The 21,517-nt window shown below is 53.0% G+C and overlaps 2 protein-coding genes across 3 annotated transcripts; one reads left to right on the top strand and one right to left on the bottom strand.

Annotated features, from left to right (window-relative positions):
- Positions 1-161: 161 nt before the first annotated feature.
- On the top strand, positions 162-21,454 carry TAFA3 (TAFA chemokine like family member 3). Of its 2 annotated transcripts, XM_065906855.1 has the most exons (7): positions 162-367; positions 12,970-13,032; positions 13,200-13,253; positions 14,606-14,721; positions 15,401-15,550; positions 16,476-16,600; positions 17,931-21,454. In XM_065906855.1, exons 4-7 carry the CDS (start codon positions 14,607-14,609, stop codon positions 17,940-17,942), a joined length of 402 nt encoding a protein of 133 aa, XP_065762927.1. In that variant the 5' UTR covers positions 162-367; positions 12,970-13,032; positions 13,200-13,253; position 14,606; the 3' UTR covers positions 17,943-21,454. The 2 variants fall into 2 exon arrangements, with proteins under 2 accessions (XP_065762927.1, XP_065762934.1); XM_065906862.1 differs by lacking the exons at positions 162-367; positions 12,970-13,032 and adding an exon at positions 11,790-12,068 and having other exon boundaries at positions 13,204-13,253.
- On the bottom strand, positions 2,950-8,661 carry PPM1J (protein phosphatase, Mg2+/Mn2+ dependent 1J). Its single transcript, XM_065927269.1, has 10 exons — positions 8,322-8,661; positions 6,636-6,750; positions 5,886-6,173; positions 5,480-5,592; positions 5,120-5,204; positions 4,222-4,340; positions 3,946-4,009; positions 3,683-3,790; positions 3,415-3,566; positions 2,950-3,270 (listed from the first exon to the last, which is right to left on the bottom strand). The coding sequence occupies exons 1-10, from the start codon at positions 8,645-8,647 to the stop codon at positions 3,123-3,125; spliced, it is 1,518 nt and encodes a 505-aa protein (XP_065783341.1). The 5' UTR covers positions 8,648-8,661; the 3' UTR covers positions 2,950-3,122.
- Positions 21,455-21,517: the final 63 nt, after the last annotated feature.

Raw genomic sequence — 21,517 nt, 5'->3', positions numbered from 1 at the left:
TGGCTCCGCCCCCCCCGGCCCCCGCCCACGGCCCCTGCGGGTAGCCCAGCGCTGGCCCTCAGGGTCCGGGAGATGCCTGGACTGCGGAGAAGCGCGCGGCGGGGCTAGGCGCGGCGAACTGGACCCGGGAAGACTCTGCCTCGGCGCCACATTCCAGCTCCTACGGGCGGACCGGCGTCGGGAAAGTTCAGAGGCGCCCGGGGTGGGGTCAGGAAAGGACCGCTGCTGCCCTCCTGTGGCTGAGCGGCCACCCGCGCCTACACCACCTGGGTGGTGTCCCGTGGGAGGCGGGACTGGGAAAGACGGCTTCGGGGACGCCGGAGGAAGGGGCTGCGGAAAACCCCCACCCTCTTAGAATCGCTGCGCAGTAAGTACAGCCCACCATCATCCCCCAGCCTCGGAGACCTTTCAGAACCTTTGAGATTCAGGGGCACTTGGAATTCCCTTCCCACCTTGCAATTCCCTTCCATCCCCCTACCCGGAATTTCCTACTCCTACCCATCCTTCAAAGGGTATTCCTGGAAATCTTTCTGGATTCCCCAGCTAAGAATTCAGCTCGCACCCTCACTATCTTATTTCTGTGCCTCTAGGGACACCTCCCAGGTGCTCTAGGGGCCTCCCAGGTGGCTCAAGTGATAAAGAATTCGCCTGCCAATGCGGGAGACACAGGCAGAAGAGGCGGGTTCGATCCCTGGGTCAGGAAGATCCCCTGAAGGAGGAAATGGTAACCCACTGTAGTATTCTTGCCTGGGGAAATCCCATGGACAGAGGAGTCTGGTGGGCTACGGTCCATGAGGTCACAAAGAGCCAGACAGGACAGAGCACAGCTCACACATAGCACAGGGACACCTAGCCTGGTCTGACTTGTGTGTTGCGTATTTACCAACACGTATCTTTTTCCCTGAAAGGTACAGGAGGAAGTGAATGGAGGATGAGGAAGTCTACTTACATTTTATTAGTTTGTGCAGGGTACACTACATAGCTTTTAATAGTCATTACAGATTTCTGGGTTAAGTATACACATCCCCTTTTACCTGTAAGGAAACTGAGGCTCAGCAAGTTCAGTGACTTGTCCAGATTTTGCCATATGTACATGGCAGAGCAAAATCTCAGAGACTCAGGCCTGTCTGGCTCCAAAGCTGGTCTCTCTCCCTGCTGCCCGCTGTGATCCTTCAGTCTGTCCCTTCGCGCTTTCTGGCACAATGCGTGGCACACAATAGGTTTTCAACAAATATTTGCTGAATGAATGAATGTTACAAGTCATACAGACTTTAAAGATCTGACAAGCAACCCACACATCTGCTGAATGAGGAAACTGAGGTCCACAGCAGTTTGGTCCCAATCCTCTTAACTGGCTCAATAGACCTAGCTATGTATTCAGTTCAGATCAGTTTTTATCCTCAAAGAACTTGCAACCTAAATTCAGAATACAGACAAATTAAAGATAGGTAATAGTTATTGAACCCTTATTACATAGACTGCGCTATGCATACATGAACTACTTTAGTCCTGTAACCACCTCGTGAGGTAGTACTGTAATGCCCATTTTTCCAAAAAGCAAGTTGAGGCTCAGAGAGATTGCAGACTTCTTCTTGGTTCGATTTGGCACCAGGAACCAAACAGCAGGATTTTCAACACTCTGCTACTTCATTGCTGCTGCTGCTGCTGCTTCAGTCGTGTCTGACTCCGTGCGGCCCCACAGACGGTGGCCTACCAGGCTCCCCGTCCCTGGGATTCTCCAGGCAAGAACACTGGAGTGGGTTGCCAGTTCCTTCTCCAACTTCACTGCTACTCTATACCAAGTCCTCATATAGACAGTTACAGTACAAGAGGCGAGTGCTACACGCATGGGCTGTGGAAGAACAGAAGTGTTCAAGTTGGGGTGATGCATTGATTTTAAATATGTTGGAGCTACTCTAGACCCACAGAGTTGTGGAAATCCCAAGAGGGTGGTGGTGGAGAAAGACAGGGCCAGAGAAGGAAGCAGTGGCCAGATCATGAAGGTCCTTATATGCCACGCTTAAGAGTTTGGTCTAGGTGCAATAAGGAGCCACTGAAGTAGTCTCTCAGAGGAATCGCCAACTTAGATTCACATGGTGGAAACGCTCCCTGGCTGCTGTGTGTAATCTTTACTGGGGAAGCAGAGAAGTGGCTTGGAAATAAAATCAGCAGATGAGTTAGGAGGCTTATATACTAAAGGACTACAGTAGTGACTCTGTGTGTGTGTGTGTGTGTGTGTGTGTGTGTGTGTGTGTGTGTGCACGCGCGCACGCGCGGCTCAGTCGTTCAGTCATGTCCGACTCTGCGACTCCATGGAGTATAGCCCATCAGGCTCCTCTGTCCATGAGATTTCCCAGGCAAGAATACTGGAGTGGGTTGCCATTTCCTTCCTTCTCTAGGGGCTCTTCCTGACCCAGGCATCGGACCCAGGGATGGAACCCACGTCTCTTGTGTCTCCTGTATTGGCAGGTGATTCTTTACTACTGGGCCACCTAATAGAAATATGTGGTAAAATATTTAATTATCAATACTTATGATTGATTAGCTTGAAGAGGGAGAAACAGAAGCCAAAGGTGATCAGCTCCAAGAATTCTAATTTGAGTAGCTGAGCTAATGCCCCCTGAGAGAGCCAGGAGCCTTGTATTTGTGGGAGAAATGATGGATTCATTTGGAGGAATGTTGAATTGAAGTGCTTGTGGGATATCTAGGGGATTGTTTGGAAGACCACTGGGATAGGTAGGTCTAAGGTTCAGGAAAAGTCTGGACTGGAAATGGTGCCTTGGAAGACACCAGCTCTAGGATGAAGCCACAGAACAGGATGCAAGTGTATGAAGTGGAAAGAGCCTGGGAACATTACATTTTTAGGGCTCTTCCGGAGTTCTTTCCACCACCCCAAGGAGATTTTCCTTACCTTTCAGTTTTAAGTCAAAGTAAATAAAGACACACATCTTTATTCATCTGGTTTATTTGCCAAGAGCTATAACTTTAGATCTAACTGGCACCCCTTCTTCAGTTAAGTTGACACTAAAGAAGGTCAGGGAAACAAGTTTGGAATTTGGGTTGGGAGAGGCGTAAGTATGAAGAGGCTGGGATGGTGGTGGGAGGTTCAGGGCTTGAGCCTCTCAGGAGTAACTGCCTGGCCCTCCCAGGGGGATGACGAAGACCGAGATGTCATCCCCGGAGCCCAGCTTGTTGTTGGGGAGACGCCAACCACGGTCGCGGGGTGTGCCCCGGGCCCCCAGGACCAGAGCTTGGGCCAGAGCGGTGTACCTGCCAGGAGCACATGTGCACATTCATGTACCAGCACGTCTACGGGAAGATGGGTACACAGGCCCTCATGTGGGTCCCCCCGCATCGCTCCCCTTTGTCCCTGCCTTCCCCGTAGTCATCCCCTTGCCAGCATACAGCCCCTACCTGCTGGGGTCATTGGGCTCATAGGCTGACAGCACCCTGTCCACAGTAGCAGCTACCTCGCAGTCACTGGTGACATCCCACAGCCCATCTGTTCCCAGGACCAGCACGTCATCGGGGCAGTGCTCGTATTGCGTCAGGTCATACACTCGCACCTGGTGGGGAAAGAGGGTGCAGAGGGAGCTGGGGGATAAAGCAACCTTGGGGGAAAGCTAGCCTGAGACCCCCCGAGGAGGGAGGGTATGGCCAAGGAGCCTCCCGTGCAGCTCACCTCAGGGAAACAGGAGAGGAAGGGTTTGATGGGCAGGGTAGAACTGCAGACCCTGAGGTTGTGATCTCCCAAGCCCCGGGTCACCCCAATGGTGGCCATCACTCGAGCCTAAAGAAAATGAGGAGGGCGTGCTGCTCTAGCCCTCTTCCGAGTCTCTGGGACCATGGGCCCTCTCCACCCCTACCCTCAGGTAGAACCTCCACCTCCCTAGACAAGTTGTAGTGGGTCCTCCTGCCCTCTCCCACCTCTACCATGGAGTTTACCTTTTTGCCCTCCCCACAGACCAGAGGAAACCTGAGATCCTCCAGCTCGATCTTTTTGTAGGCCCTGGGGAGGGGGGAGTAGAGGAGGCATCACCCAGGCATCAAAGCCCCTCTCCCCTAGGAGCCACACCCCTTAGACAAACCCCTTAAGAAGGGCCACACACCACCACCCCCCCAACTCCCAGCCTAGCCCGGCCTCCAGCTTCCACCTTGCTGCTGGCCAGGGACTGGTTGTGTTGCCATGGAAACGGGCCCCAGCTCTGAGGGAAGTGTTACCAGCCAGTCATGTTCTGGTCCCGGTACAGCATCCTCTGCCCCAGCTCCTTAGGCTGAACTCTGCGGGGGAACTCGAGGTGGGTGAATTCACCACCCAGCAGCTCTGGTTTCAGGAAGCCCTGGGGTCGGGAGTCACCAGAGAGAGCAGAGGGACAGTGGGCATTAGGTTTACAGCACATCCTGGTGTACAGATGATGTTAATTATAGCAGACCCTTCAGTGGAGTTCAGGTGTGAGACCTGGGTTCAATCCCTGGGTCGGAAAGATCCCCTGGAGAAGGAAATGGCAACCCACTCCAGTATTCTTGCCTGGAGAATCCCATGGACAGAGGGGCCTGGTGGCTACAGTCCATGGGGTCACAAAGAGTCAGACATGACTGAATGACTAAATTTTTTACTTTAAGTGGAGTTTACTCTGTAACATGCCCTGTTTTCACATTAACATATATTAACTCATTTAATCCTCATAACAGCCTTTAAGGTAGGAACTCCTGATGCATGGAGAAGCTAAGGGAGTTGTCGAAGATCACACAATTAGCAAAGTACTGAAACCAGGATTTGATCCCTGGCAGCCCAGCTCCTAAGCCATTGCTTTAAAGCACCGAGCCATCCTGTTGCTTAGGGGCCTTTGCTGTTTCCTTTCCCCACCTCTGACTGCACTTCCTTCCTCAGTGGGGGCCACAGTGGGAGCTTTGGGGCAGCCCATGTTCCTTCCTCTTGTGTCCTCCACACCAGCCCAGCCCTGCACTCCTTAGTCTGTGAAGGCGCCTTCCCAGTAAGCTCCAGTAAGGAGCCTTCTGTCTGTGTGGTGAGGGTGGGAGAGTCCCTGGGACCTGGTGGTACAGAAAGGCACAAGATTCCACAAGGAATGGGGGAGCAGGGGGTTTGGTTCTTACTTACAAGCAGCTGAAGACGCTGGCGCTCAGTCTCCGGGGTGAACTCCCGGGACATTGGAATGATTTCACCATTCCGGACAATGATGGCTCTGCCCAGAGAAAGAAAAGGTTTGGACTTGGCTCTCCTCAGCCCCCTCACATGAAGAATTCCAAAAAGACAAGGCCCGCCCTCAGAGTCCCTCACCCAGACCTCGTTTATTTTTTCCCCTCATAGTTATTTCAAGCCATTCCTTATGTCTGTGATCCCTCCTGACCCCGTCTAGTCTTTGGTTTTTAACACCCGCCACTTCATTCTCTTCTATTCCTCCATCCCAGGAAGTTGACCTTCCCCCCCACAGCCTTTTTCAAAGCTCCCACCCCATACCTGCTGTCACCTGCGTTGGCCACATACACCTTGCCTAGCAAGTAGACCACAACCAGTGCACAGCAGCCCCCCTCCACTTGGTGGCCACGCCGCTCCCGGGCCATCTGCTCATCCTGCCATGTGACGAAGGGTCAAAGGGGGGTGGATGAGGAAGAGACTCCATACGCACAACCACCCAGCCCACCCACATCTGCAGAAATAAACTGGCCCAGGCAAGCCACACTGGTGGCAAGTAGGGAAGACATCTGTATAACACTCCCTCCCTCCCCGCCTCTGAACCAAGTTCTGGTCAGGTGTTCGAACCGGTTGTGGGTTCTCAGAGTCACCTCCTCAGGCCACCTGACTCCTATACATAGTTGACCAGAGTGTCTGCCTGGCAGGCCATTGGCCTGGGCCAACCACTTACCATGAGCTGGAAGGCATTCTCAATGGCACCCACTACCAGGCTCTCGTGAGTCACTTCCTTCTGTGAAGACCAGCAGGACTGAGGACCAACCAACTGAGAGGAATCAGAGGAACCTGGAGCCCCCGGGGTGGACGGGAGGCAGAGGGGAGGCGGTAAGGGGTCCTGGAGTATCTCTACCAGGTCTTTTAGCTGCTCCCGAATGTGGCGATGCAGAAGCCTAGAGGCCATTTCAGCAGCCCCGCCCCCTGCATGCCCGTCAAACAGACCCCAGTAGTAGAAGCAGAGTCCCTGGGGAAGGAAAAGTTGGAGGTGAGTGAGTGTGTGTGTGTTTTATGCTGGGAGAAAAGCAAGACTCTGGGCATCCATATAAACATCAGAGAGGAAGTCTGAGTTTGGTATTAAAGGCAAATTAGATTTATTCATTCATTCTCCAAGGGCCTACAATGTGTCTAAAAGCAAAGTAGCAAAAGAGTCAAACTCAAAGGATAAAGATGCAAACATAAGCAATGGTAATTACTTAAATCATCAATAAATACATGAGCATCTACATTTTAAGTGGAAAACTAAATGTTCACACTGACATGGTAGAAACTAACTGAGCAATGCCAGATAAAGGTTCTGTGCCATAAGGCAGAAAGCTAGTAATTTAGGAGGTATTGCGTGGCTCAGATGAAAACTAAATGCCTAGAATCCCTGGGGAGAGGTGTCTCCCGTGTCTCTGGAGGCTAGGAAAGGGGGTGGGGGGCTTACCTGGCCTCGGCTAGGCTCCCTAGGTGCCCCTGAAACACTCCTCCGGCCTTCCACATACACCACTTCACAGCAAGCCTGGTCCTCATTGTGCCGGCTCTTGCCAGCGTTGATGACCCTGTCAGGCCAGAGTGACCACATCAGGTTGGATACCAGACCAGGTCCTGGAATAACTCCCACCTTAGACACACATACCCTTTCTGGCCTGCTGGCCAAGCTGAGAAAGGTCACAGCCACCTGGGAACCAGGCCAGAGGGAGGAGGAGAAGGGAGGCAGGGCAAGTCACAAGGAGTACAGTCTGGGTGTCAGGCTCCACAGCCACAGCAGCACTTTCCCACCTCAGTTCTCCCACCTCTGGCTAAGGGGACATCCTGATGGTGCCACTGGGGGAGGGCCTGGATGAAGGGGAGGAGGTTTTAATTCCTGGCTTGCCAAGATCCTACATCCACCCTGGTGCGCCTCCCCCCAAACTGTTCTAGTGTTGTGTCCACAAGACCCCACCCTACCCGCATGAGCACACCCACCTATATCCTAAAATCATCCAGTGAAAGTTCCTACTGCTTTGTTTTTTTGGTTTTGACCGCTTGTGGGGTCTTAGTTCCCCAACCAGGGATGGAACCCAAGTACCCTGTGTTGGAAGCTTGGTGTCTTAACATGGAAGTCCCAGTTTCTGCTGCTTTGGCAATGAGTAAGTGTTCCAGCCCGTATCAGGAAAGAGGAATTGAAATAAGGTAGGAGTGGAAGACCCCATGGACTGTGCTGAAGCCACACAACCCCAAACTCTTCCCAAACAGGAAGTTAGAGGAGCTGATAGTGGGGCCACAGGTCCACCGGCCACCACCCTCCGCCCCTTGGCACCTTCAGCTTCCTAAGCGCTCTGCTTTCCCAGCAGATGCATTAAAAATCCACGGGCCCAATGGGAATTCCCTGGCGGTCCAGTGGTTAGGTGCTTTCACTGCCGGTCCGGATCCCTGGTCAGGGAACTAAGATCCCTCATGGCATACAGAGAGACAAACAAAATCCAGGCGGCCTTGGAGCAAGCCGGCTGCTCCGGCCACTCCGACCGCTCTGGCCCGAGGGTCCACTTCCTTGCCTGGCCAGGGCAAGTCCACCCATCAAAGGGTGTTCAAGGGGGCCCGCCCGCTTCCCCCGGGCGCCCCCCCACCTCCCGCCCCTGGGAAAGCCGGCGGCAGCCTGGTGTCGCGGGCTATTTCTGGGTGTGGAGGGGGAGGGGAACGGTAAGAGGGACAGGGAACTGGGGCGCTGGGGTCGGGAAGCCCAAGGAGTTTTTCTAGCTGCTATCTCCTATGTTACAAGGGACCCCCCGGCCCTTGACACCTCCCCTCTCTTGGCCACTAAACTACGGGGCCGCGACTGAGAACTGGCCAACTCATCGTTCACGGGCCCTTCACCCTCCCGGCTCAGGGAGAGAACAAGGTTCTGAAGCGGCGCGGGTGAGGACAGCCAGCGAGCTAGAAGATCCCGAGAAAAAGCTGCATCCGACTTGAGAAAAGGCTGGGAGCGGGTGCGGCCCGAAGCCCGGAGGACAGCAAAGGTCCAGGGAAAAGGGAGCCCCCTGGCACCAAGCGCGGCGAGGGGGATGCATCCCAGGGCCCGGGATGCCGAGGTGGGGAGGAGGTTGGGAGGGGAAGTCCTATCCTGGTTAGGGTGCCCCCGGGGGCGGCTCACTCGGCGTAGCCCGTGCTCCAAGGCAGGCGACGGCCGGTGTCCGGAGGACTTTGCACAGCCCGGCCAGCGTGGTCGTCGGCGCGTCTCAGCCCCCCGGGGCTCAGCTGCAGAAAAGTCGGTCGGGAGAAGCTTGCTCGAGCCTCTACTGTCCTCGCTGGCGTCGCACCCCCGCTCCCAGCCCTGGCCGGAGGGCTCCTCGGAGCTTGCGGAGGGGCAGCGGGTGGCGCCGAGGTCGCGTTGGGCAGGTCTGGCGACTTGGGGCGCGAAGGCGGGGCGCCCCCAGAGCTCACCAGGTGCGCCACGGCCGAGCGCACCCGGTTTAGCATGCTGCCTCCCTGCCCCGCCCTCGGCCGTGGCCCCGCCCCAGAGCAGGCCCCGCCCCCTAGGGCTCGCGAGGGGCGGTGCTCGCTCCGGTCGGTTCGGTCCCTCCATTGACTCCCCGCCCCCAGGCAGGTCCCCGGCAAAACTTCCCGGCTCCCGGACCGGCCCCGCGGGCTAGTGGCCTCTACCCCTTCTCGTTCCGGCTTCTCCCGCCTCCGTTTTTTAGGGGAAGAAGGGTCTGCTCTTGTAGGGAGGGAACAGAGAGAAGGAAATCTTACTTCAGCCTTGCTCTAGATTAGACATCAGCTAGAACTTCCCCATTGTGACGGGAAGGTGGTGTCTCCTCGACCTCGATTCGTTGTGGCCAGCCTGCCCAGAGGGTGATAGAGCTGATGACTTCCATCAGCGACCGCTGGGTGTGAAGCTCTGGTGTGATAACACCTCTGGCTGGGGCTGCCAGAGTGAAAATGAGGGCGAGCGAACTGTTGCTGGGATGCTGTGGAGGTGGTAACAAGGCAGGCTGGAGCTAGTCATCCTGAATTGGGGAGCTGGGTAAGTTCCTGGATTCCTAGAGGCACTTTTCCCCGTGAAGACCACCTCTAGATCCGACAGAGCGGTTGCCACTCCACTTTTTTTTTTTTTTTTTCAGGACCCAATTTCCTCCCATGTTTCCATATTTAAACCTCCCTTGACCACAGAAGAATTAGATAGTAAAGATAACAATAACTACCATTTATTGAGGACTAACTACATAATGGTCCCTCTGCAAAACGCTTTCTATACTTCAGGCCCTTTACACTGCACAGTAACCCTGCAAGGTAGGTTTTTGTTATGTTCTTTTTATAGATGAGGCAGGTCTGGACGCTCCTGTTATTTTACATGACTTGTTCCAGGAGGTCAACAACCCAGTGTGAAATTTATGCCCATGTCCATTTCCCAACCACCTAAACTGATACTATCTTAAGAATCAAGCTGATTTATCTAGCTCAGAGAAGAAGGGCTAAGAAGAGGTAGGTGAAGAGCAGAAGAGTGAGGGTTCCTTCTCTCCCACCCTGTTTCTCATAACACAGAGACTGAGAGCAATCCAGGTGAACAACTTCTGTAACTGCCACCGGGGGGAGACAGAGGCCAGGCTAAGTGCCTACCTGAGAGGGGCGGGCGGTACTGACAGGCTGCTGAAAGAGCTATGGTCCCTAAGCCTGGGACTTGATTGGGCTTCCAGAGACACCTCCTTCCCCATGCACAGTTCAAATGGGGACACGGCCCTTAAGGTCCTAAGGCAAGTTAGGGTGGTCCTCAGAGATCACTGGCACCCAGTTCATGATGGGTATTCCACCTCTGGACTCTTTCAGGTGGGCGCTTCCTGACCACAACTCTGTTCCTGGCTAGCCTATAGTCCCAGGAGGGGTGACTTTCTTGGTAGCCTCCAAATAAAAATCTCACAACGGTCATTCAGGTTGGTAAACTTCTATAATTACACCTACACCCTGGGCAGAGAGAAAGAAAAAAGAAGTCACAAGAAAAGAAAAAGCAAAAGTCAGACCCAAAGGCACACAGAGTGGCAAGGAAGACGGAGATAAAGGACTGGCTGCTGCTAAGGATATTTCCTCCTGTTTGAGAAAAACTGAAACGAGCTCACAGATAAATGGCATAAACAGCCACAGCAGGCCAAAGACAGAAGAAAAAAATACAACATCCTGGCTATTTTTATTATTCATTGTTTCTGGGACAGTTTGCTTACCCCTTCTCTGTGTCACTCAGCTCTGTAATTCCTGCTCTTCACAACATCCATCATGATGTGACTGCAAGTGGGCTACAGAGCCAGGGCCCAAAGACTTCCTAGTTTCAGCACCAGATGGTCAACAGGGATGTCAACAGTTTCCTTGGGCTTCAGAACAGCCTTCTGACCATACCAAAATCCTGAGGATCTCCTCTCTCTGAACCTCTCACCACCTATTCCTGGCATCATCACACCTCCTCCATCCACAGACTGCCCCAGAACCTGGTGAGAAGGTCACCACCTCTGCTCATCCCCAAGGCAGCACAGAGTGAATGGGAAAAGCGGGCATGCAGTGGGAAGAAGCAGTCTTGTAGGATATTCTTCTCTGCTGAGAACTGTTCAGAGGCTGGTCCTGCCAGGAGTGTGCAAGGCCTCGGCTAGGGGTGGGAACTGGGCATCCCTAAGAGAAGTCCCTCTCTCCTGAGCCACATACAGTGGCTCAGAGTCCAAAACTGGGTTTCTTTCCCTTGCCTCTCCCCTCCGCATTACTCCAACCCAAAAGCCCTCTTTAACTAGGAGGAATAGCCTTCATTTAAGAGACAAATTCACACACCAACCACCACTTCCCTCTCTCATTTGTCTAATACTTTCACATTCAGATCACCTGTAATGAATTATACACTGTACAATGGCAATTACATTGCGGTTTTTATGGTGATGAAGAAACTGGGTCTCAAGAGTTCCCAAGCTGAGGTCACCCAGAGGCCTACCAAAGCCCTCCTGCCAGTTGGACTCCTACCCTCATACCTCCCCTGGTCCTTCCTGCCCCAGAGGACACCACTCCTGAAGTAGAGATCGTTTGTTATTTCCTCCTGGATTTTTAACATTTTAACACTGAAGGGATAACATATCTATCCAGAAGAACACTGTCAAACAGGATTTTGGGCAACGCGGGAATGTTCTATGTCTTTTCTGCCCAATGCAGTTGTCCCTAGTTACATGTGGCAACTGAGCACTTGAAATGTCATGAGTGTAAATGAGAAACGTAATTTTACTTAGATTTAAATAATCACATACGACTAATGGTTAACTTATTAGTGCAGTTCGGAAATTTTCAAGGCCCAAAGTCTCTGAGTGTCTGAGCTGTCCTCACACTCAGCACCCCCACGCCAAGCCCTAAGACGTCCAGAGTTTTGAGGGACCTCTCTGAATTACCCCAGCCTACACCAGGCACCGCATTGCGGGACTGACTTCTCTTCCCCTCGTCCCTGGTCTTGCCTCGACCGCCAGGGGTCGCTGTGCCCGCCGGGCGGGCGGAGCGCTGTCTGGAAGGCGGAGGCGACAACCGCTCTGGGCTGGGGCAGCGAGAGCGGCCCCGGGCGAGGAGGCGGCGGCGGCGGCGGCCGCGTACTTCCCCAGCCTGCGGGCGGGAGCTTCGGAGGGACCCCGGCTGAGCTCTGCAAAGCTGGCCGGGCGGGCCCGGAGCTCCCCGGTGCCCGGAGCGGGCCCCGCCTGACCGGGATGCCACTTTGACCAGAGCCCCACGGCTTCGGGTACACAGCAACTTGGTGAGGGGAACAGAGCTCCGGACTGGACCGCCCCGGAGCTGGCCGCAGTTCCCCTTTCGGGTCTCCATCCTGGGCTCAGAGGTGAAGAGAACCTCGGGCCCGCGGGTAGAACCAGCTGGCACCGCCTGGGGCAGGTAGGTCCCGGACTTGGGGTCTCAGAATTGGGAGGACTGAGTCGGCGTGGGGCGGGAGAGGTGGGGAAAGGTGGATCTTGTAGTTCACATTCTCAACCCTATGCTGGCATGCAGGGGTTTGGGGGAAACAGCCTGGGAAACTGAGGCAGGTGTGTGGAAGTCCGAGGACAAATCCCAGAAGCTTCTCTCTCAGGGAAGGAATAGAATGCCAGAAAACCCACCTAATACACTCTGAGGTCTTTTGGATTTTGAGGTTCATTAAGAGAGATGAAAACGTTAGATTGGAGGATGTGGCAGCTCAGAGAGAAATGGGATGGGGTGGGGGCGGGGCTGCCTTTGTAATCATCAAAACAAATATTCCCGAAGAGGGGGGGAGAAGAGATACAAACTCAGGAAAGAGGTGCTTCTAGAATCTCCTTGCTCTTGGAGCGCACCTGTCCCAGGGGGTTTTGGCACCACTTCCTCCATCTGCCCCCACAGTCCTTTCTGAGCTCTCACTCTTGGGGAGCCACAACAGGAGGCTCTCGGTCCTTCTTGAGCCCCACCATCTGACCTGCCCCACTTCCACCCCGCTTTGGAGGCTGAGAGAGGGGAGGTCTTAAAGAAACCTTTGGAGCTGAAGCCTCTGGGGCTCAGAAACCTTGAGGGGGAATGGGGGTGAGGGTGGCAGAGTTGAGCCGGCTCCTGGGCAGTCCAGGAAGCAGGTGCGGAGCAGGATGAGGAGGAGGGGGCAGCAAAGAGGATTCAGGACCTCGGGGTTGTTATTCTCAGGAGCCTCTGCCCAGCAGCAGTCTGTCAGATTCTGCTCAGAAACACTTCTCTGGCCTTCAGCCCCTTCCCAAAACCAGAGAGGTGACAGCATTGGTTCGTAGACACTTCCTACCATCTCCCGCTTCTCTTTGCAGGCTTACCACCCTACATGTTCCCAGAGACTGCAAGGCCCTCTACAAATTCCCAAGGCAGAGGAGGTACTTTACCCCCTGTCCTGGCACCTTGGGGAACAGCCTCAGAATTAGGTTCTACTTCAGTGCTCAGTCCACCGGCTAGCCCTCATCCAGGCCCTCTTCCACCGCCTGGAGGGCCACAGGCTCCCTCTGTCCCTTGCAAAGCACAAGAATCTCTCCTGCCTGTCTAGGTAGAGTCTGAAGCCAGTGGATGAAGAGACAGAAGCTAAAAGATTCCAAAAAAGGTGAGTTGAAGAGGGGGAGTTGGGGCGATGGGGAGGGGGGGCATGGGTAGACATAGATCAATCAGTTTCCAAAAGGAAGAGGGGAGCAACTGAGTCCTGGCATCTGCTTTGGCCTCTGGTGTTCGCAGCACCAAGCTGGCACCTGAGAGAGCCCAGTGATGCCCCAAGGGGCCAGCAGGGCAGCAGAAAGGGTAGTTCAGGCCTCTTCTGCACTTGCTGGCTCCCAGCTGCTCTGTGCCTCTGCTTCCCTGGGACTCCCTCCATTTCTAGTCCACTGTCTGGGAAAGATTTGGGAGATGTGAACCAACAGGATGAAGGAGGAGAAGGAAAGGGGAAGAGAGCAAAAGCAAAGTGGTCCAGTGGGAACGGGGCAGGTTTCTGGGCTCAGGGCTTTTCAACCCACATGCTGCCTGGTCTTGGGCAAGTTATTTGACTTCTCTGAGCCTCCATTCCACTTCTTCCTTTTTATATTTAATTTTTGTTTAAGTTGAATTGCTAGCAGATTCCTATGGTTCAGAATCCAAAAGATTAAGGAGCAATAGGAAGAAAAATGTCTTTTCTCCCTTTGCTTCTCGGTCAACCAGTTTCTCACTCTCAGACCACTACTTTCTCTTCTTGGTGGCAAACAATGTTTTTAGGGTCTTTTGGTACATTTTCCAGAGTGAGCTAGCTTACTCATAGTTGAGCAACATATATAATCCCACCCTTTTACACTGAATACACATCACCCTGCACTTTGCTTTTTTTTCCCCCTAAATGATGCGTTATTCCTGGAGATCGTTGCATGCCTCAGTACATACAGCATTTCCTCTTTCTTTTACAGCTTTCTCTGTGGGACTGCATTTGCACAGATGCCCCACCATGTATTTAGCCAGTCCTTTATTGATGGTTGTTTAGATTGTGTCCAGACTTTTTGAGTATCAGTTTGCTCATCTGTAAAATGGGTACAAATAATTCTACATTGTAGGACAGTTGTGAAGGATTCAAGAGCGTGGATGCAGTGTATGGGTCAGGTGCTCAACACATGGGAGTTAGCATTATTATTCCTTCCATGTCACAGCCCTTCATGGGACCATGTCCACGTCACTCTTTAAGACACTTTCTAAATGTCATCTCTTCCACAGAGCTTTCCATGCATTTCCCAGCAGAACGTGTCCTTTCCTTCTCCCCTTTCCTACTCCAGTGCTCACCACTTTCTACAGTGAGTTGTGTGCTAGGCTGAGAGCTGCCTGGGGACAGAGTGGGGGCCATGCCCCCCTCTGTGCTGCCCAGAGCATGTGGCACTGGGCACTGGGGTGGCTGGGGGGCGGCTCCTGCCTGGAGTCAAGCAGGGCATGTGCTTCTTTCTGCAGGATGCGTGAGAGGGCCACGCAGACCTGGAACACGGGCGGCTGGCTGCTGGCACTTTGCCTGGCCTGGCTGTGGACCCGCCTGGCCTCAGCTTCCTTGCAGCCTCCAACTCTGACAGGTTTGGGGGAGGTGGTGGGACTGACCCCATGGGGCACGTGGTTTTCCAGGATGCCTGGAAAACTGGACACTAACCACCCCACCCCGTTCCACAGCAGGCAGATCTCTGAGGCAGAGTACAACCCTCAGATTCTAGGGGTTCTGGCACCTGTTCTTCACCCAGGAACTCTGCCCGCTCTGCTATCCCAGTCCGAAAAGGCACCAGCAGACCCATTCTCATCTTCCCTTCCAGGCCGGAAGGTGTTCTACAGGGAGAGGAGCCCCCGGGTCAGGGCTTAAGTCTAGCCTCCTGGCCTAATTCTGTGGTTTTCCTTCTGGGATGGCTAAAGCTGGTATAAGCGGATCATCCTTCCCCACGCATTGTAAGCCCCGAGGCCCTTGGCCTCACCCGGAGGAGGCCAGGAGGTGGGGGTTGGTATGGACTCCATCTTTTTCCTGCCCAAGGGCTAGACTCTGCCAGGGTGATGAGTGTGGCCTCGCTGGGGAGGAAGGAAGGACAGGAGCCCTGGGACGTGGCAGGGAGATTTCATCCACTTCCTCCTCCCCTACAATTGGAAATCTCTTACTTACCCCTGCCCCAAGCTGGGAGAAGGGGCTGAGGACATGGAGTTGCGGGGAAGGGGAGGAGGGTCGCTGGCCTGGGCTGGCCACCCGATCTGGATCTGTGCTGGCCCCTTCAGTCCCCGTGAAGCAGGGCACCTGCGAGGTGATCGCCACTCACCGTTGCTGTAACCGAAACCACATCGAGGAGCGCTCCCAGACCGTTAAGTGCTCTTGCTTTTCCGGCCAGGTGGCCGGCACCACCCGGGCAAAGCCCTCCTGTGTGGATGGTGAGTGAGAGGCTGGGACCCAGCGGGGAGGGCCTGGTCAGAGAGATAAGAAGGTCTGTCCGGGCTTCGCCATCTGCTAGGGATGCAATTTCATGCCCATCTCAGGGCTTTCACCCTGGGAGTCTCAAATGAAGGAGCCACTTCTGGGGAGGAGGGGCACAGATGTGACCATCCCCATCCCAGAAATGAGGAAAGTGCCATCACATGCACACTCCCTCCCTCCAGACCGCACCTACTGCCTGACACAGGCGCGGGTCCATTTCCTCAGGGGGATCCTCTCAGCCTCCCAGCAGGCTCATCACTTCACACCCACTCCTCCAGACGCTGACTTCTTTACCCACGACTCCTTCCCAGGCCTCTCACAGCCCCTCTCATCCTTAAGCCCGCCTTTACCCTCCACACACGTCGCTCAGCAGTGGATTCCTTCAATTCATGCCTTTCCCGCAGCCCTGCCCATGTTCATTTTTTTATGCTCACATGGCAGCACTATAAACACGCCCACTTGTGCTCTCTCCCTCTCTCTCACACACACGTGCCTACTTGTGCACTCCTGGCCGTGACCCCCTCAGATGACTTGCACACTTGCTCACTTATCCTAAAGTGTATGTCGAAGGCTGTGCCTCTCTGCTATTAACCAGGTGGCTCAAGTCAAGAGTTGCCTTAGAAACCACTTCTTCCCCATCACCCTGCCCTGGCTTTGGTGAGATGGAAGGTCAGTAGGCTTGAGGTTTGTGTGGTTGTGTCCCCAGGCCTCAGCCTGAGTACTGCCTTGCAGGCAGCTCAGAGTCAGGAAAAGACAAGACAAATGCGGGGCTCAAAGCCGGGGTATGTGGGACACGCCTTCATTCTGCACAGACCAGCGCCACCCCCCACCACCACTGCATGCAGTCTTTAGATCTGCCCTCACTGCCTCCTGCTCCCACAGCCTCCATAGTCCTGCAGAAGTGGTGGTGTCACATGGAGCCCTGCCTGCCAGGGGAGGAGTGTAAAGTGCTCCCGGACCTGTCGGGGTGGAGTTGCAGCAGTGGACACAAAGTCAGAACCACCAAGGTATCCAGGGGTGGACACTTCATCCCACCCCTACTCTTCTGCCTTCACTGGGGGTGGGACAAGGAGGCACAGAGCCCTGGGATCTAGGATGCTGGTTTCCCACAGTGAGAGCAGCAGACCCTCTGGGCTCATTCCCAGACAGTCTCTGCTGGGTTTGTCTAGACTCTGGGGGCTGGAGTCAGGTCTTCTGGATTTGAAATCCAGTGTGTCCTTCTGGTACAAAGTTTCAATCCCTGGGTTGGGAAGATCCTCTGGAGGAGGGAATGGCAACCCTCTCCAGGATTCTCTTGTCTGGAGAATCCCATGGGCAGAGGAGTGTGACAGGCTACAGTCCACAGTTTGCAAAGAGTTAGACATGACTGAAGCGACTTAGCATGCACGCATGCATACGAGTCCTTCTGGGCAGATTCCATTGCTCCGTAAACCTTGGTTTCCCCCTCTGCCCTGAGTGAGTTTTCCTCCCAGAAAATGTCACGTCCTTAGAACAAAGTAGAGAATTGAGGAAATAATCTAGATAATTCCAAGTGGAATCTGCAGTGGACATTCTTCCCACCCGCCCCTGCCACAGGCCCCACCCTACGCTCCCATGATTCACTCCTTACAGCTCACACCTGCCTTCCTCTGGTTGAATGGCTGTGCTGATACCCCCGGAGTGGGTGGTTATTTTCATGGTTTGCTGCCCGCCCCGCAGAGCAAGGGTCGTTAAAATTTTATTGAACTCTTAGCAGTTCCATGTGTGTCACAGTTAATTAGTTGTATCACTCCGTCATGGCCATTTGTATAGATGAGTAACACTGCAGGGGAGGCCAGAACACTGCCTTCTGCCTTTCCCCTTTGCCATCACACCCAGCAAACAAACACGCAAACAAGACAACAGAGAAGGAGAGGCGGGCTCTGGAGTTCTGAAGAGAGCAACATTTTCACAGCGCATAGAACAGGAGCCACAGCAAAGTAAGGTGTGGCCAGACCAAAAGTCAAGCTTCCTATCTTCAGGCAGGCAAGGGACACAGTCATGCTGAGTAGATTTAAGACTAGAAGAGACCCACCCCAGAACTTCTGACGTTGGTCACTAGTTTATAAGTTTGGGTTTGTAGCCTGTAGATCCCTGTCCTTGCCATTTGTTAGCTACTCTGAAGCAAACAGGGGTGACATGTGAGCAATTTAAGTTTGCCTGGGCCACCAGGCTCTGCTTTCCCAGTCTGTACTGCTTCAGGGGAAGGGATCAGCAGCAATGACCGCTACATGACCTGCACATCCAGGAGAATCTCTAGCATGCGGGGATGGCACAGACATTCCCTTCTGTAAACTTCTTGCATCACTTGCTTTCTAGGTGACACGATAGCTCTTGGGGTCATGACCTGACAGCTTGATTGAGCCATGGATGAGAGAAGGGTGTCCAGTCATCAGCCGGCAAATATTGGGATTTGCTTACCTGACCCATATCCTGTGCCCAGTACACGGTCCTCTTTCCAGGGGCACTGCAGTCAAAGTTCTCAGCAGATCCAGACTTCTTAACTCCAGACCCATCTCCAGTCACATACCTGTGATGCTGGCCTCTCCTGGGAGACAGAAGACGGTCAAGATACAATCCCTACCCTTTAAGGAATGTTCAGTCAAGTTGGAAAGCAGACGAGAGGCAACCTGGACAATTTAGACTAAAGTGTGTGGTATCAGACTGTGGTTTCTGGACCACATGCTGTGAGCATGTTGGGGTTTGGGGAGGAGACTCCCACAGCTCGTCGGCCACCCCCTAGCCACAGGGCACAAAGACAAGAGGTCACATTCACCACCCACCACTTCCCCACTTCACGTCCCTCTGAATCCCCTGCAAGTGCTGACCTGCTAAAGGAAAACTCTCCCCTGATGCTTGACCAGCTGTATCTCATTTGAATGGGACTGAATTGACTTGGGAAGGGAAAACCGAGATGAAGTCGAACAGCTTTCCCAAAAAGCTTCTGCAGGGACCTTGCCTGCTTTGGGCATGCTGGTATGGGCTGGACAGGACTGTAAATCCACCCCCACCCAGGTACCGCAAGTTTTTGTTTGTTTGCTCATTCTAACAGATGACAAAACTGAGTCTCACAGAGATGAGATGACTGGCCCAAGGTCTTAGTGCTTGGGCTCCTAAATCTCTAAGACTGCTAACCTTTCTCTTAGCCTGGATATTAGGATTGCAGCCTGGGTCTTCCATGCTATTTTTAGCTCAAGAACAGGAATCTGCAAAAAACTGGCAGGACAGCAAAATGATTCTGAGCAAGAACTTTTACAAAGGTGACTCCTCTCTGAAATAATCCAGAACATCTACCCACCAGGATGTGGGGCCACTGGATCTCCTCTCTGCCCTCAGCCCCAAAACTTCCAAACAGACCCCTGACAGTCCAGTTACAGGTGGGCACTCTGAGCTGGTGGCCTCATTGTTCTCTCGAACCTGTCTCTTCCAGAGTCCTTAGGAGTCTACACCTCTCAGAAGCTCTGGCTCCAAGAGAAGGTCTAGGTAGCATCCAGGGCAGGCTGGTCAGAGTCATCTTCCTTCTAAGGCCCTTCTGGGCAGCAGGGGAACCCCTGGTGGGCTGGATAGAGACTCTATACAGGCCTGAGGGTCAGCCAGTGAGATTGGCACCCTAGATAGTTTGGAGATGACACACACGCAGGCCTCAGAGATGCAAATTACTTGCATGTCTCATCAGTAAGAAAATCACAGACAGCCTCAGTGACTACTGGCATCAACTGGGATCTACTGGGATCACCAGGACTGCGGGATGTGATGGGCCTTGAGGGGAAGGGTGTCAGTAGAGAACAGCTGGGACAGTGCTAAATTCTGACTCTCAGAGAAGACAAATCAGGGTTGGGGCTTAGTCTCAGCCCCTCTATGCTTCTCTCTCCTCCCTCCCTCCCCATGTCGGAAAATCAAGAACATTCACCCCACTCCGGGGTTTATCTTCTTGTTTTTGCCTTTTCATTGCTTTTGGTAACAGGATGAACAATGATGCTGGCTTCACGATAGACTGTTACTGTCAGATTTCTGACAACTTTGAATCTCTCTGCACACAGTGGGGTCATAAGGGTGGGGTAGTCAAAGAGTAGGTCAAAGGTGGTCATTGCTTCCTTTGAGGTTTCGGAATGGGCTAAGAGATTGGCATACTTTCTGGAAAGGATAGTAAATATTCACAGGCCACAGACTGTCTCTGTGGCATATTCGTCTTTGTTGTTTATTTTGTTTCATGTTGTTTTTTAAAAAAGTCTTTTAGAATGTGAAAACCATTCTTAGTTCAAGGGCTATACAAAACCAGGCCCCAGGCAATTTTTGGAAGGTTGCCAGCACCAATGAACCTTTGGAGGCAGGCCATCTCTGCAGCTTGGGTCTGCCTCCCGGCCTGCCTTCAGTGCAGTGGGAACCTGAGCTGGAGGGCTGGGTCGGGTTTTGTTTTTCTTCTAATGTTCCTTGAGAGATTGGCGAGTGAATTATTTAGACTACAAATGAGACAGCTTTAACTGAGTCGGAGAGGAAGAGCCTGCTCTCCTTGAAGCCAGGATGCGGGCTTCTCTACTCCCTTCCCATCCCTCGAGACTGTGTCCAGGAGGGAGGGAGAGGACTCCAGTCTCCTGCCCATCTTGCTGCATCTGCAGTCACTGGGCTATGAGCTGGGGAATGATACTATACCTGAGCTGCCAACCACCACCAGCCCCTGCCTCATCCAGGCTCCTTGGTCCTCCCTGACCTTCTTCACCCTTGCTTCAGAGAAGACTGCTTTCCTTTGGCACATGCTGGAGTTTGCTCATTCGTTTTTTTAACTCCTCAAAGCTTCCATTTTCTCTTGACCCATTCATATGTTTATTTGATGGGCTTTGAGGGGTATTCTTTATTTGGCCAGGAGAGCCCCATACGACAGGATCTGGTGGAGAAGGAAAAGCATGTCATCTCCCAATAGAAGCTCCCTTGGATCCTGCTTCCAACTAAGTCAATATTTGTGCACATTTTGTAGCTATCTCAATGGAAGTACAGGAATGCAAATGAATTTTCCTGGAGTACAGAGGTCCTGGAGTCATTTTATGTTCCCTTTCTCCCTTAAGTGGGATGGGCTCTCAGATTTCCTGAAGTTGGTTGGTAACCCTACCCACCCAGCTTTGGCAGGAACGTTGCCAACTGCAGAAGATCATGTGGCTAATTTCTGTGGCCTCCTGGCAGTTTCATTAAGGTCTGTGAGTGACATCCTAATTAATGGCCCCTGACAGTTGGCTGGAGTTGAAGCCACCACTTCCTAAAATCACAATCTTAGAGCTAGGAGGGATTTTAGAGGTCATTAACCGACACCCTCATTTGAAAGATGAAAAAAGGAAGGCTCAGAGAGGTAAGGTAATTTGCTCAAAATTACACAGCAAGCTGGTGGCAGATCCTGCCCAGTGATCCAGACAAGTGCTCTTTGTCCTACTGCACATTGCCTCTAACCCTGGTATAGATGAGGGATCTGGAAAGAAACCAGAATGTTAGCAAGGATGAATGTGAAAGAGCCTCACTCTAAAATTGCTTGACCCTGTAAGTTCAAAAGAACAGAATGAAGAAGAATGGGAAGCAGTTAGAGATGTCTACACAGAAAGAGGGGAGATGGGATAAAAGGGGGGGGTTGAGATCACTCATTCAGAAGAACATCAAAACACCAAAGCACAACACAAAATAAAATAAAGCTTGATTTCTGTCCTTCTTGGAGGAGACAGAATGGAGCCCTTATCAGTCTTTGGGAGACCTGTGCACCGTTTTGATGGCTTTAAGCTTCTTTAGAGCCTAGTACAGGGGTCTGCAAACCAAAGCCCATGGGCCACATCTGGTCCACCACCTGTCTTTGTAAATAAAGTTTTATTGGAATATAACCATGCTCATTTGCTTATTATTGTCTGTGACTACTCTTTCCTGCTATGATA

The sequence above is a fragment of the Muntiacus reevesi genome, chromosome 1 (assembly GCF_963930625.1).
Source record: "Muntiacus reevesi chromosome 1, mMunRee1.1, whole genome shotgun sequence".
Taxonomy (NCBI): domain Eukaryota; kingdom Metazoa; phylum Chordata; class Mammalia; order Artiodactyla; family Cervidae; genus Muntiacus; species Muntiacus reevesi.
Note: the sequence above shows the minus strand (reverse complement) of the source record. Positions and strands in the feature narration are given on the sequence as shown.

Coding starts and splice junctions, on each gene's coding strand:
- TAFA3 (XM_065906855.1), top strand. CDS start 14,607: ATGCGTGAGAGGGCCACGCAGACCTGGAACACGGGCGGCTGGCTGCTG. Junction 14,722..15,400: donor GCAGCCTCCAACTCTGACAG/GTTTGGGGGAGG, acceptor TGGCCCCTTCAG/TCCCCGTGAAGCAGGGCACC. Junction 15,551..16,475: donor AAAGCCCTCCTGTGTGGATG/GTGAGTGAGAGG, acceptor CTGCTCCCACAG/CCTCCATAGTCCTGCAGAAG.
- PPM1J (XM_065927269.1), bottom strand. CDS start 8,647: ATGCTAAACCGGGTGCGCTCGGCCGTGGCGCACCTGGTGAGCTCTGGG. Junction 6,751..8,321: donor TGGAGCACGGGCTACGCCGA/GTGAGCCGCCCC, acceptor CTGGCCTGACAG/GGTCATCAACGCTGGCAAGA. Junction 3,567..3,682: donor TCCTCTCCTGTTTCCCTGAG/GTGAGCTGCACG, acceptor TTTCCCCACCAG/GTGCGAGTGTATGACCTGAC.